Source organism: Molothrus ater, chromosome Z (genome assembly GCF_012460135.2).
Source record: "Molothrus ater isolate BHLD 08-10-18 breed brown headed cowbird chromosome Z, BPBGC_Mater_1.1, whole genome shotgun sequence".
Taxonomy (NCBI): domain Eukaryota; kingdom Metazoa; phylum Chordata; class Aves; order Passeriformes; family Icteridae; genus Molothrus; species Molothrus ater.
The window spans coordinates 26,119,859-26,133,733 of NC_050511.2; the positions used below are offsets into that span (position 1 = coordinate 26,119,859).

The 13,875-nt window shown below is 38.6% G+C and overlaps 1 protein-coding gene across 1 annotated transcript in view; it reads left to right on the forward strand.

Moving 5' to 3' along the window:
* The window catches only part of DOCK8 (dedicator of cytokinesis 8), a 69,246-nt gene extending 57,491 nt beyond the window's left edge, over positions 1-11,755 (forward strand). Inside the window, exons 39-47 of the mRNA XM_036403068.1 lie at positions 3,317-3,460; positions 4,286-4,417; positions 6,034-6,168; positions 6,682-6,771; positions 7,202-7,438; positions 8,080-8,223; positions 9,241-9,347; positions 10,199-10,366; positions 10,973-11,755. Of these exons, the coding sequence (XP_036258961.1) occupies positions 3,317-3,460; positions 4,286-4,417; positions 6,034-6,168; positions 6,682-6,771; positions 7,202-7,438; positions 8,080-8,223; positions 9,241-9,347; positions 10,199-10,366; positions 10,973-11,036 (1,221 nt within the window). The 3' untranslated portion in view covers positions 11,037-11,755. The remainder of the gene's footprint in view (positions 1-3,316; positions 3,461-4,285; positions 4,418-6,033; positions 6,169-6,681; positions 6,772-7,201; positions 7,439-8,079; positions 8,224-9,240; positions 9,348-10,198; positions 10,367-10,972) is intronic.
* The last annotated feature ends 2,120 nt before the right edge of the window (positions 11,756-13,875 follow it).

A 13,875-nucleotide genomic window follows, 5' to 3' on the forward strand; every position in this document is an offset into this window, starting at 1 on the left:
CCACAGCCACCTGGAGCTTTCCCTTTCAAAACAGTAAATGTGAACATGATTGAGCCACTTGGCATTTTCCATTGAATTGTTGGGCATTAGTATTTTCAATACCACCTCAGCAATTAGGTGATGGACAAGTGTTTATTCTTGATTTTCTTTAGAATAAAGATAGCTTTATGATAGTTGTTTTTAATGGTTAAACTTTTGGCCATGAATTTATTCTTCTGCCATTTTGCATCCCTTATCAGTTTTGTATATCTTCAAACTTCTAACTTCCATGCGTTACTTCTATTTACCGTTCTTTTCTTTCTACTTGTTAGATACTATCATCATTTGGATATAAGTGAAATCTGCATTCCCTCCCCAATGTCATCCTGCTCCCAGGCTGCCTTGAGTGCTTGCAAGCTCACACACTTGACCCTAATGCAATTCCTCCCTCCATTGCTCCTAGATTATGCAGGTTGCTATAAATGGATATGTTTTCATTTATGTTAAAGAATTGAAGTCTATTGTGCAAGGCAGTAAGCAGGCAAAAACTTAGGAGTTTAAAAGCAGCAAATCAATTTCTCTCATCAAAATGCTTGTGTAAATACATACTTTCCAAAGACACAGTTGCCTCATAAGACAGAGGTAATAAAATGCCCTAATGACAAGAACCCAATTACATAACTCTTTATCTGACAGTACAATTTTCAATTTCAGTTTACTCGATAACAGTAATTATAACTATAATAACCCTTTGCATTTTTATATAGCCTTTCAAGAAAAGTTTTCCCATTCTTTACAAACAGGTTTATGTTTTTTAGCACCTGTGGAGATCTTATTCAGATGACTTTGTTAAAAGAGGGAAACACTATGCAGACTAGCTCAGCTTCAAGTGTGGTTACAGGTCTCACTCACTGACTCTGTGATCATTTCTTCATTTGGCTCAGATATGAGATCAACTAATAGTGGTGATGTGCATTTAGATGTGGAATTGAGGGTGATAATGATGTGAATAAAAATATTATTCTTCATGAGCAGAAGTATTATCTCCTCTTTACAGATGAGTAAAATGAGTCAGCAAAACATCAAATCAGTTCTGGATTTGATATTCTGCAGTGTATCTGTTAGCATCCAGAAAACTGACTGTCAATAGAGTAATACTTTTCCTTATATTGTACCAGACATAAAGCTTCCCTCCATGCAATCAAAACTATCTCTCAAAATCAAAGTGAGGTAACTTTCAGTGGAATTCCATTTGACTTAATTCATGCTTACGCTAAATTTCCTTCACAAGCAGTAAAGCAGAATTAGTGAGAGTCTGAAGTGCATAGGGACTGACTTTAAAGCACTTTCTATTAACATAGACCTAGTGTGTGTCTCTACCTGCTGAGGTACATGGCTCAGCAGGTGGAGCCTGGGCTCTTTGGGCATCTAGGTTGCAGGCTACCCTGGCCTTATTTAACATGGTAAGGGCTGGAGATCAGAGGGGTTTTGAGTTCACAGAAGTACTTATTTTCCTTAATGAAAACTAGGCTTGTGAAATTCAATATAATTGATTATAAAATATATTGTGATTTATGTATTGCCTTTATTATACAAGGGATATGTAAAATTCTCCAATATGAAAGGTAGATCAAGGCTTAAGTTGGTTGAGGCTTGTCCACTTTGCAGAAGATCATGCAAGCCCCAGAAGTATGTCATGCAGGCTCTCTCCTCCTAGAGTACATGGACTGTAAAACATGGAAATACATTCCTGACATTAGTTATTAGAGGCTTAAAGGTGGAGAAGGGATAATTGGTATCTGTGACTTTCTCGTTACTTTTGTATATAAATCACTTCTCTAGACTCTCTTCTCTTTGCTACAAAAGGAAAATAAAAAATAATAAAACTTTTTTAAAGCCACCAGAGTCACATCAAAACAGTCCTTAACAGCTACTGTTACAGAAAAGGAAAACCTGAAATTAATCTGCATGGCTTGTGAGTTTCTGCAAGTATGTGCTAGAGAACCTAAGTCTGGTTGAAGTCACTCTCCTCAATGGGACTAGTCGGTAAAAAGTGGTTTAGGTGTGCTAAATGTGCTGTGGTTCTTCCTCTGGCCAAAATTCAGATGTATTCTGAACTCCTATGAATTCTGTTCTAAGGCTACGCTCACCCTTCCAGTGGTGCTGATGTGATGTGCAGACTAGGCAGTGTGATGGCAGCATGGCTGGAGTAAATTTCACCCATGGAGTAATAAATACATCCATAAAACCCATGGGGGGAAGCCCAATGCTGCTAGTGGTGTGTGGTGCCAATTCTTTATCTGAAATCTGATCAATAGTAACAGCCCTCAGTGTCTCTGCTATTTTATAAAGATGCCTTTAAGGACTCAGCTAGCTAGCCAGCTGGCATCCATCCTGCACTCAGACAGATTGTCATTGCCAGTTTCTGCTGAAGTGAGACACTATGACACTAATTTAACTCCTTTTAATTAATAGAAAATCGAAGCTTAGCCTTTCTGCTGCTGCTGAAAGTTACATATGCCAGTCCTATACTAGATGTACACATATTTTGCTGTTATTTTGTACGTATTTCTATATTTTATAAAATTTTTAATGTTGATGCCACACAGTGTCATATATTCAAAGAAGTCCTGAAGAACTGTTGTAGACATGTTATTTCATGGTTATTTAGGGTCTTAAGAGAGTGACTTCATCTAGTTTTATTTAAATGCACAGTGAGATCCATAACATTAACAAGAAACTGAGTAAATCCTGGAAGTTTGAAGTGTAGTATGGCGGAGGATGAACCAGGAAGAAGCAATCAATTATTGTGGTTTTTTGAGTGATGTTGTCTGTGTCCTACTTCTCCTCTGCTTGGAAAAGGTGAATAAAAACTTCTCCTCTGCTTGGAAAAGGTGAATAAAAAGTTCAATTTATTCAAGCAGATGGCAGAAGGTCTGGAGTGCTGTTTGGAATTTCCCATTCCTCAGTGCCAGCACTAGGAAGGGCACATTGCTTGTGACTCTAGTAGTATTGGGGGTTAAGCTCACTGCAAGCTCCATGGAAATCCAGCCACCAGAGAAGAGCTAGTTTGACACCTACAGGAGTCTGCATTTTAAACCTGAGGCTAGAAAGAAAATTCATGATTCTTACAGCGAAACTCCTGATCTGCCATCTATGGAGATTTATGATGTTACTTTCACTTCTAAAAACGAATGTAACTATGTGTCCCCTGGTTGCAACTGAAAAAACTCATTCCTCTTCCCATCATGTAAATATGTTGAAACAATTTCTTCCTCAATCCTTGTTATGTACTGTTGATTTAGGTTTTTTATTTGTGTGCTCTGATGTATTTTAGAACATTTCATCCAATGTGCTGGAGGAATCTGCTGTTTCAGATGATGTTTTGTCTCCGGATGAAGATGGCATATGTTCTGGGAGGTATTTTTCAGAAAGTGGACTGGTAGGGCTGCTGGAACAAGCTGCAGAGCTCTTCAGCACGGTGAGTGAGGACCAGAATCCCAGGAGGGAATGGATAGTGGGCTACCTAAGCCAGATCCACAGCTTCCTTTCCTGCACATGAGGAAACAATGTAGTACTCCTAAACCAGGCATCACAGACCTGCCACAGTCCAAATAACAAGAGGACACATCTTTGGCTGTCCCATTACTGCCTCAGTCAGATTGATTAACCTAGGCTTTTTCAGCCTAGCTCAGCCACATACCCACCTCTACTGTGCAGACCACAGGCAACATCAACAGAAAGTGATTGTCTTGGGCAGGAACCAAGACTTTCAGTTGATATTATCATGGGATAGTACATTTAAGAAAAAGATTTTGCATAAAATATATATTTTAGGAGGCATGTGAGTGTTACTCCTATACTTTTACAAAGCATACAACCACTAGCCTCATAATCTACACTTACTATGTAAGGACTTGTGATTTAGCATCTCCAAAGGTATCACTTGGGTCCCTTTGTCCAGACATGGCTCTGTTTGCCTTGAACCATACATGACAAACAAATCCATTTCCTGCTGCTAGCCTGAATTTCTGGTTCTTGTAGCCTGAGGTAGAAACCAGGGCTTTACACAGGAATTTGATCAGAGATCCAAATTACACCCAGTTCATTCTTTGCTGTTCAGAATGGCCCATTTCCTATTACTAGTTTTCAGAACACCAAAACAAGCAACATAGGAGATTAACAGATGAGTCCCATAAGTCTCCTTTTCAGCTAAGCCATTGATGGAGATATAGTTTCTTTTCAGAGTGCATGAAGACTCACTTCATTTCTTCCTTTTTTTTTTCTTTTTTTTTTTTATTCAAAGGGAGGTTTGTATGAAACTGTGAATGAAGTGTACAAAATTGTCATCCCCATACTGGAAGCACATCGAGACTTCAGGAAGCTTACCTTGACACACAGCAAGCTACAGAAGGCCTTTGACAGCATTATTAATAAGGTACTTTTGAGGCAAGGCACTGCTAGCAAGACACATTGCTGGATTGCACTATTTGTTTGAGACTGCTGTTAATAAAACTGTTCATGTGTGTATTGGGTTTGTGTGGCCAGGTTTTGATAGTGGAGGGGGAGAGTTTAAAGAGGGATGTCAGTGAGAAGCTGCTAGAAACTTTATCCATGTCCAACAGAGCCAATGCCAGCTGCCAAGGCTGGCCAAGACTGAGCCCATCAGTGACAGTGGCAGCACCTCTGAGATAATATATTTTAAAAGGGAAAAAAGTTACTGGCCAGATGTAATTGTGCTCAGAGGAGAGACAAGTGGAAAATATGTGAGAGCAACAGCTCTGCAGACACCAAGATCAGTGGAGAAGGAGGGGCAGGAGGTGCTACAGGTGCCAGAGAGAGATTCCCCTGCAGCCCAAGTGCAGCCCAGGGTGAGACAGCTGTGGCCCTGCAGCCCATGGAGATCCACAGGGGAGCAGAGACCCACCTGCAGCCCATGTAGAACCCCATGCCAGAGCAGGTGGATGCCTGACAGAAGGCTGTGACCCCATGTAAGGCTGGCAGGGAGAAAGGGAGGAACCACAGGCTGGAGCAGAAAGACTCCAACCCTCAGCAGTGGGAGAAACAACATGTGGTGAACATGCCCCCTGTTTCCCATCTCCCTGGACCACTGGGAGAGAAGATGTAGAGCCTAAGGAGAAAGGGGGAAAGGTGTTTTTAAAATTTGTTTTACTTCTTGTTATCCTGTTCTGAGTTTGATTGGTAATAAATCCAGTTAGTTTTCCCAAGTCAACTGTGTTTTGCCCATGATGGTAACTAATTTGTGATCACTCCCTATCCTTATGTCAAACCATTTATTATCTCTCTCCTGTCCAGTTGCAGGGAGGGATAATACAGTGGCTTTGGTGGGTACCTGGCATCTTGCCATGATCAACCCACCAGAATTTGAAATAATTCCATTTCCTTTTTTCAAATAAAAGCTTCCATGTGCTTGGGTCTATCTACATAGTCTACAGTGTAAAAAGGCTCTCCATACCAAAAAAGCAGAAATTTATATAAAATGGTCTTAGCTGAACATGTCTGTGTCCACCTGGCCACATCTGTTTAACAAAAATAACTTTATTCTAAATTCACTAGTGTTTTCAGTTAGAAAACTGAAGAGTGTTTATATTTATAAAACATATTTCATAAATGTGAAAACCCATCTAATTCTCAGCACTCATACTCTCTTCTCTTTCTTCAGAAGAACCTTATTGCTGAGCCTAATCAGTTTCAAATTCATATCAATTTTCATTGCAAATTTGCAAAATTTTAATTTTCTTACATGTATTCAAAGGAATTTAAAATTAATAAGATATTTTGTTCTATACAACCTCCTTCATGGTCAGCTTAAATTTTAAATTAGATTGCAGTCAAATGTTTACTTAGTTCTATGCTTTCTCTTCTGTGCTTCTATTGCATCAGCACTGATGATATATAGAAGTGGCTTTGAAATGATGAAAATGTAGGACTAGTGAATTCTCTCATACATCAGTTGAGGGGAAAAAAAGGCTTCCAAATACTGCAATGTCCACATAAAGCAGTTGTAAATTTCCTCTTCTCTTTATCAATTAGGGACAGAAACGAATGTTTGGAACTTACTTCCGTGTTGGTTTCTATGGATCAAAATTTGGGGACTTGGATGAACAGGAATTTGTTTATAAGGAGCCTGCAATTACAAAACTCCCTGAGATTTCTCACAGATTAGAGGTAAGGAAAAATATTATGTTAACAGGATCTCAAATGGTATATTTTTCAATTAATCCACACAGTCCTAATATTGTCATTGCTGTATAAAAAATCAGTAACAAACTGATTTTTACCATAGATTATTTCCTTAGTGCATATCCTTTCCACAGTATCCCTTTTTAAGCATAATTATGTAAGTGATCCATTCTTTTGCGGCTATGTCTCTTACAAGCAGGCCTGTAAAACATTGAGTGATTTTGAGCATGCTAGATATTTGCTTTGGTATTTTTTCAGCTTTTTTATGAAATTGTTATGTTCCCTTCTGATTATTTAACCTCAAGTTCTGTGATTGTCTGAGCAACTCACAGTGATCTTTGTCAGAAGATGCCTTACCCTGGCCAGCTGTGGTTTGTGGAGCAGTATACTGACTGTACAGAGCCCAGAAATCATCATGGGTGTCACTCCTTTCTCCTAGAATTGCATTAGCATTGCATTAAGGACTAAAATTTTGGGATAATTCTGTTTCCTTTCTAGGGATTTTATGGCCAGTGTTTCGGGGAGGATGCTGTGGAAGTGATTAAGGACTCTGCTCCTGTAGACAAAAGAAAGCTGGATCCCAATAAGGTAGGGAAAGTACTACCAAGAGGGTTGAGTGCTTTGTCACACAAGAGAAATGGGAAGAGAAGGTCTCTTTGCAACTTTTATGCTCAAACATTAAGGCACTAAAAGAAACCACCCAGCTTGGTATCTCTGTGCCCAGAGGTATTAAAGCCTCGGTGACAGGCTTAGCATGGTAGCTTGTCACAGAGTATAGAAATTAAAAGTTCTGGTCTCTGGTCCCTGCCCTGGTTCTGATCCCCAGGGTTAAGCTGTGCCTTCCTAGATGCAAGTTTTGTTAGCTCTGAATAAGAAAATGACCCCTGAAGGATTTTCAGCTCTTTGCTTTTCCAGACCTTCCTTAGGAAGCGTGTACTGTGGGATACTTCACATGCGCCATTGCTTTTACATTCCTCGGGTTGTAAAGTACTGTAATGGTTCTTCCCTCTTTTCTTAGGCATACATACAAATTACTTTTGTGGAGCCCTATTTTGATGAGTATGAGATGAAGGACAGAGTTACTTACTTTGAGAAGAACTTCAACATCTGCCGGTTCATGTACACTACGCCTTTCACTATGGATGGGCGTCCCAGAGGAGAACTCAGTGAGCAGTACAAGAGGAACACCATCCTAACCACAATGCATGCTTTCCCCTACATCAAAACTAGAATTAATGTCATCCAAAGAGAAGAGGTAATTGGGTTTTGAAGACAGATCTAATTTCTCAAGGACTGAAGGAGTCTCTGGGTGGGAAGATTTCTAAATTTATGCTTGGCAGAAAAAAAAGAATGCCGAATTTGTCAGACACTGCTCTTGTAAACAGGACTATCACAGAAGGGACAGACAAGGCAAGATAGAGATATACTATGGAGAAGAGACGAGAGCCAATGTACATTCTTCTTTTGACCTCCTAGCTCTAATGCTGTGTAGGAGGATATGTGGAACTCTGTTTGTAGCTATACTTCCAGCTGATAAGGCAGAAGTAGGATAGGAGTACAGTCAGAGAACTAGATTGGGCTTAGGGCTGGTTTAGAGACAGGGAAGCTTTGTACTGTAGAAAGTACAACACCATTTCAGGCATGAAGTAACTTAGAATAAGAATGAATTTATGTGAACAGTAGGTCTGATTCACACCCTATTTCTGCAAATGGTAAGATGTCTAAGATCAGCTGCACTGTCTACCAAGATGACCATCTACCAAGTTAGACTGAACAGTGTTTCTGGGTTTCACAACTACTGCTTTTGAAACAGGAGAATGATATTGTTGTATTTAGAACAGGTCAGCTGCATGCATGATTCAGGTAATGAACCATCTTTTCTTCCCTTTCCCTTAGTTTATTTTGACACCAATTGAAGTTGCTATTGAAGATATGCGTAAAAAAACGCAGGAACTAACTGCAGCCACCAACCAAGAACCACCAGATGCCAAAATGCTCCAGATGGTTTTGCAGGGCTCAGTTGGAGCCACTGTAAATCAGGTAAGGGATCCAAATAAGCCAGATGAAGTGTACTTTTCTGACTGTGCATTCTTTTTTGCACTCCTACTTCTTGCATTGGAAGAAGTACCTCTAGTCAGACACATTTAGTCACTGTGTGTATTTAAGCTTCATCCCTTGATATTTAGTCACTATATACTGTTCATTACCTATGTTTTTGGTGAAAGTGTTCATAGGAAGCACTGTTCTGGCTGTAGGTGCAGAAACTCATAGAAGTCTTGTGAATGCATCCAAGGATTTTTCATTTCTAGCATGCTAGCCATCTCAGCCATTTGGTTCATTCCAGATTTATCCTTGGGGAATGGGAATAAAAATAACAATTTTCCTGTAGAACCACCACAAACTCAGTCTCATGGAAATCAAATCAATATATGAAGTCAAGACCTGAGTGCCCCAAAGTAAAGCTGAGATACAATAGGTATAACATAAACATACACACTAAAAAAAAGCCCAAGAAATTAAAAGAAATTAAAATGGAATGCTGAAGCCATGGCTGAGCAAAAACAGTGTTATGCACAATTTCACAGAGTTTGGAGTTTTCTTCTGAAAGCCTAAATGCTCTCCATTTCCAACCAATGCATGTATTATGAAATAATGTACTGTTATAAGCTTTGCAAAGAGTGATCTTTTCCAGCACTGGGTTTATTGCCTGAAGGTCTTGTAATACACACACAGGAGCTGTGTTTCTCTAATATAACCAGGTTTGTCACTAGAGTGTCTCAGCTCCTCTCTGCTGAGCAGAATTTGTTCCCTTTGTTGTGGAGTTGGAGGAGGAATAATAACAAGAGAGGATAAGATATGATGGGCAAAAATTCTGCTTGCCAAAGGAAATATTATGGGGGAAAGGGAGCTAAAATCCATCCTGTTACGGTAACAGTGCATAGTTTTATTTTCTTTCATCATTGCACTCATGAAATAACAAACAGCTTTAAACAAATGTGTGTTGTGTTTTCAGTCTAAGCAGGTGGGTTTAACATTTTCCTGTGTTATTTTCATAAGGGACCACTAGAGGTAGCGCAAGTGTTCCTGGCTGAAATTCCAGCAGACCCCAAACTTTATCGACATCACAACAAGCTGAGGTTGTGCTTCAAAGAGTTTATAATGAGGTCAGTAAAACAAAATTGAAATGCTGAATTGCATCAATACATTCAATATCAGCAATACTGCAACGATAATATGACTGAGTAATTGCCTGTGCAAGTTAGCATCATGAATCCTGGCATCTCACACCTTGAGCATTCAGGCCACACTTGTTATTTCTGCTTCACATGAATGCTTAGGTAGGCATTGTGTTCTCAAAGGGAAGAAATGTTAACACTCTACACTAATAATGTATAAATTAAGATCTTCCATTTGTTTTATCTTTCAACATCTTATAGAAATCAAACATTTCAGACTATTGCCTTGATTTGATTTTTAATAAAATGACATTCTTACTTAGAAAGCTGTTTACAAGAAAACCACATCTGTCAAGCCGACGCAGTGATAGTGGCAGACACGTCCTTTGCCTTAGATACATTTGTAAATCTCAACAAGAATATTCACATAGGAAGATACTCATCTCCTTAGTCCTGACTATCCTCCTTGCTGAAGGATAAGTTTGAGTTAAATAAAAACAAGTCTTATGCAGAAGATACAGCTTCTAAGTATTGCTATTGCCAATTTATCTCTTTATACAGTAAGTAGGCAGCTACATCAGTATTCTGCAGTCATCAAATTTGCTTTCTATTAGTTCACTCATGCTTTACTAATTTCTTTAAAATATCATCTCAGTTTATTTACTTGGGAAAAACAGAACTTTCTTATTAGTTCATTGTCACTTAAGTCTTGACCAGAGGAACGCCTAGACTAAAGGAACTGGATTCTTGTCCATTTAAATTACCTAACACAAAATGAGGGAGTTTAACAAAGTAGATTATATATATATCATGTATTTTTTTTCTTTCCTTTTGTCTAGGTGTGGTGAAGCAGTGGAGAAAAACAAGCACCTTATTACTGCTGATCAACGGGAATATCATCAGGAGCTCAAAAGAAACTACATGAAACTGAAGGAGAACCTTAGACCCATGATTGAGAGGAAGATCCCAGAGCTGTACAAACCTGTAGTGAAAGTCCATAGCATAAGGTATAGTTAAACCATAGGACAGGTTATCTGTTGTGGCTATAAAAAATATGCCATTTTTTGCAAGGAAGAAAGAGAGTTGTACTGGCAGCTAAAACCAAGCTGGAATGTACACTGCCAACTCTATTACTGATTAAAGAAATCTGCTGACTTCCACTGGAGATCATTGTAGTGTTAGCTGCGTTTCTCAAGTTCTGCATTGTGGGGGTAGAGGATTTACGTAATTTCAATGCATTGTTAGATAAGACTTCCCTCTCACCCTAACAAATTTACTGGAAATATCTTGCGATTTTTCAACCTTTGAAGCCAGAAAGGAGGTAGAACAAGTATGGCACCATGTGGTGTTGGGCAGCATGAAGTCATCCTTTCACTACAAAAAACAATCCTTTTTATTCATGTGACTGACACAGAAGAGTCTAATGTTCTTTGATTATGACTATATGTTTCTTCACAAAGCCACTGTGTCTAGCTTGGGGTGGGAGAAGAAGAAATGACAGTGCTGACCTGCCAACACATAGCATGTTTCAGCTGAGCTCCTTTTCACAAGACAGGTATTTCTGTGATTGTTTTTAATTTGCCAACTCTATTTATGATTCTGTTTCATTACAGGGAATCTTTTCGTAACCACAGTTTTAGGAAATACGATACCCAGACTTCTTCCCAAAGCACATAAGAACTAGCTGCTTTGGCCAAGGAAGAGCTTCATGCTGCAAGACAGAAGTGATGGAGTATTTTTTCCACATCTATGAAATCAGAAATCTCTTACAAGACAGCATGTGCACTTTCTGGACAGCATGCAGAAAAGCATTTATACAAGATCACCGAATGAAAAATAGGGGATAAATCCTAACCAAGAACGTATGCCAAGGGCTTGGAAAGGAAGGGGATGCTTTTAGATACTTTTGTATATATTGTACAATAATGGCCTAATGCAGAGGGGTGGACCTTGGAGTGGTCAGTGGCATGAAGCCATAACTAGGTAACAGACACAGAACTGTGTAGTTTGATTGAGGTGAATCCAAATAACATATCTAATAACAACAAATTATATATGTTTATAGTCCTTTTTCAAGACAGCATTTTTCCATGTGTTTTTGGCAATGAAGCACATTCTGCAAGTTAATCACGTGCTTAATTTTTGTTTTAATGAGGAGAGACATGGTTACCTGCTCAGTGTTTGCTGAGCTGGCGCTCTAGGCAAGGATAATTTCCTCAGTCAGTTTCTGAACAGATTCTTGGTCATGGCCCTTAACTGCAGGGAGTTCTGCACAAGTTTTCTCAACCATAGTATGAAAATCAAGAAGTAGTAATAGATAGTTCATATAGATCTTCTAAATTTTTTTCTAAGTATAGGGATATGCAGTATAGTGACTTGACATGCAGTTAGTAATATGTGACATATTTAGCAGAGCTAACAGTAATAGTTTAAAAAGAAGATGCTAAGCTATGAGTGATTCTTTATTACATAAAGCTCTTATGTAGATAACCTTATCCAAAATTAACTACAGAAGCTCACAATGGGGATTTCTTGCAAATCACTTGACTCAGGCTTTACTGCAGTTTAAGAGAAATTAGCACATAATTTATAATACCGAGTGCTTGGTATTTTTTGAGTCCTAAGCAAATATCTTACTGAGTAATCTTTATAACACTTCTCTTAATTGTGGAAATGTTATTACAATTTTGCAGATGAGGATGCAAAGAGAGAAGATAAATTAGGACTTTGGAACTCATTTAGGACTTTTGGAACTCCTTTAGTGAGGCAGTGGAAGAGCTACAATTTTTATTGTGACTATGCTTGCCACAGAATGTTTGTGTTTTGAAACAAAGATATGTGAAAGCATTGTAAATATTACTTCCTCTCCTGCAGCTCTTCTATGTTTTGGAAATGTTTCTTTAATGCTGATTAAAGTAAGCAATTCCATTTGCCCAAACACAGAATTTAATGTTAAAATTCAAGGAAATGGTCAGTTTTTTTCCTTTATGCTTCATTTTAGAAAATTACAGTGAACTTTCTCAGAGCTGATGCCATATGTTTCCAAAGGCAAGGCCTCTTTAATCCAAAAGTTTAAGGGAGATTGAGGTTGCTTTTAGTGGAAACATTTTGACTTTTATGGTCACCTGCAGCCTTGCCATTTGATAATATGAAAAGCACTTTATTGGCATTTGTATCATATTTTGAATGTGCTTCACAGAAGATTAGCACAGATGATCAAACAAGATGAGATGTGGAAATACATGAAATAAACCCTGTAGTTACACGGCACCTGGAGTGTAAGAAAATAATTTTCGTCCTCATTCACAGTATTGTTAAATGAAATAATCGGGAATAAGAACTCCCTGACTTTGAAGTGAGCATATCCAAAGTACATAAGCTAATGGTATAAAAAGCTCAAAGCAAAAGATGCCTCTATGTCAGAGTGGCTTCTCTATATTCAAATTGCTTTGAAACAGTTCCAGATTGAAAAATTACTGATTTCCCAAAGTTTGACGCTATGAGATCTCTGTGTTTTCTCTATTGTTTTTAACTTCCAGTTGAGGAGAAAGGTCAAAATATTGTCATCTATCAAACCCACAATTCAACATCACTGTTTACAAGATACTTATCCTTTACAGACTAACTAACAGAAATCTCAGGTAAATAAAACCCCTTACAAGTGTACAATATACTAGATAAAAGTAATGAAGTGGTTCTTTGAACTGAAATAACACTCAGGATAATATGAATACTGACAGACGCTTCACTCCCATTTTACAAGTTGAGCACCTCGCAATCAGATGGCCAGTCTTGCCCTCAGTTTGCATTTCATGTTGTCCCTTCTGCAAATGGAACATGGCTTGTATATTTCTTTCAAGAGCTGAACTACGTGAAACAAATTTTCTATCTTACAATATACATTTTGCAATAAAGTGACTGTTACACAGCATATTTAGAAGTTCCTTTGTGTTGCATCTTATCTCTTATCTATTGAGGTATCTTATACCTCAATAGAATGCAGCTGGAAAGAAAATTTCAGTGGGAAGAACATTTTCTTGTAGAAGCATCATTTAGCAAAAATACATTTATTTGGGCAGAGAATGAATTGGTCTGTCTTTAGGATAAATTGTGCCTATTGCAGGGATTACAAGCCAGAAGTTACTTCCCAGCTTCTGTTTTTCATTCAGTGTACGTGAAAAATGTTAGTGGGAAGGTCAGTGACAGTAGTTCCCTCCTTTCTTCCTCTGGTCTGTAGCTGTAGAGCAGAAACATGCCTGATTCCTGAATTCAGCATCTGCACAATTCAAGACTAGGGAGTTTTTTTGCCCAAACTAGGTAAATCCAGGACTAAACTGCTGAGGCTGTCAAAGCAAATAAGCGCTGTACCATCCTAGACATTTAGCTGGGAGTTCACCAGAGCTCACTCACCCCTTGCAAGTACTGCTAGCAAGCACCAGCTTTAAGGAGCACGGTGCTGAATTTGGCACAAGAATCCTCTAGCTCAGTGCCAGCATCTCTCTGTTGACATGTCAGC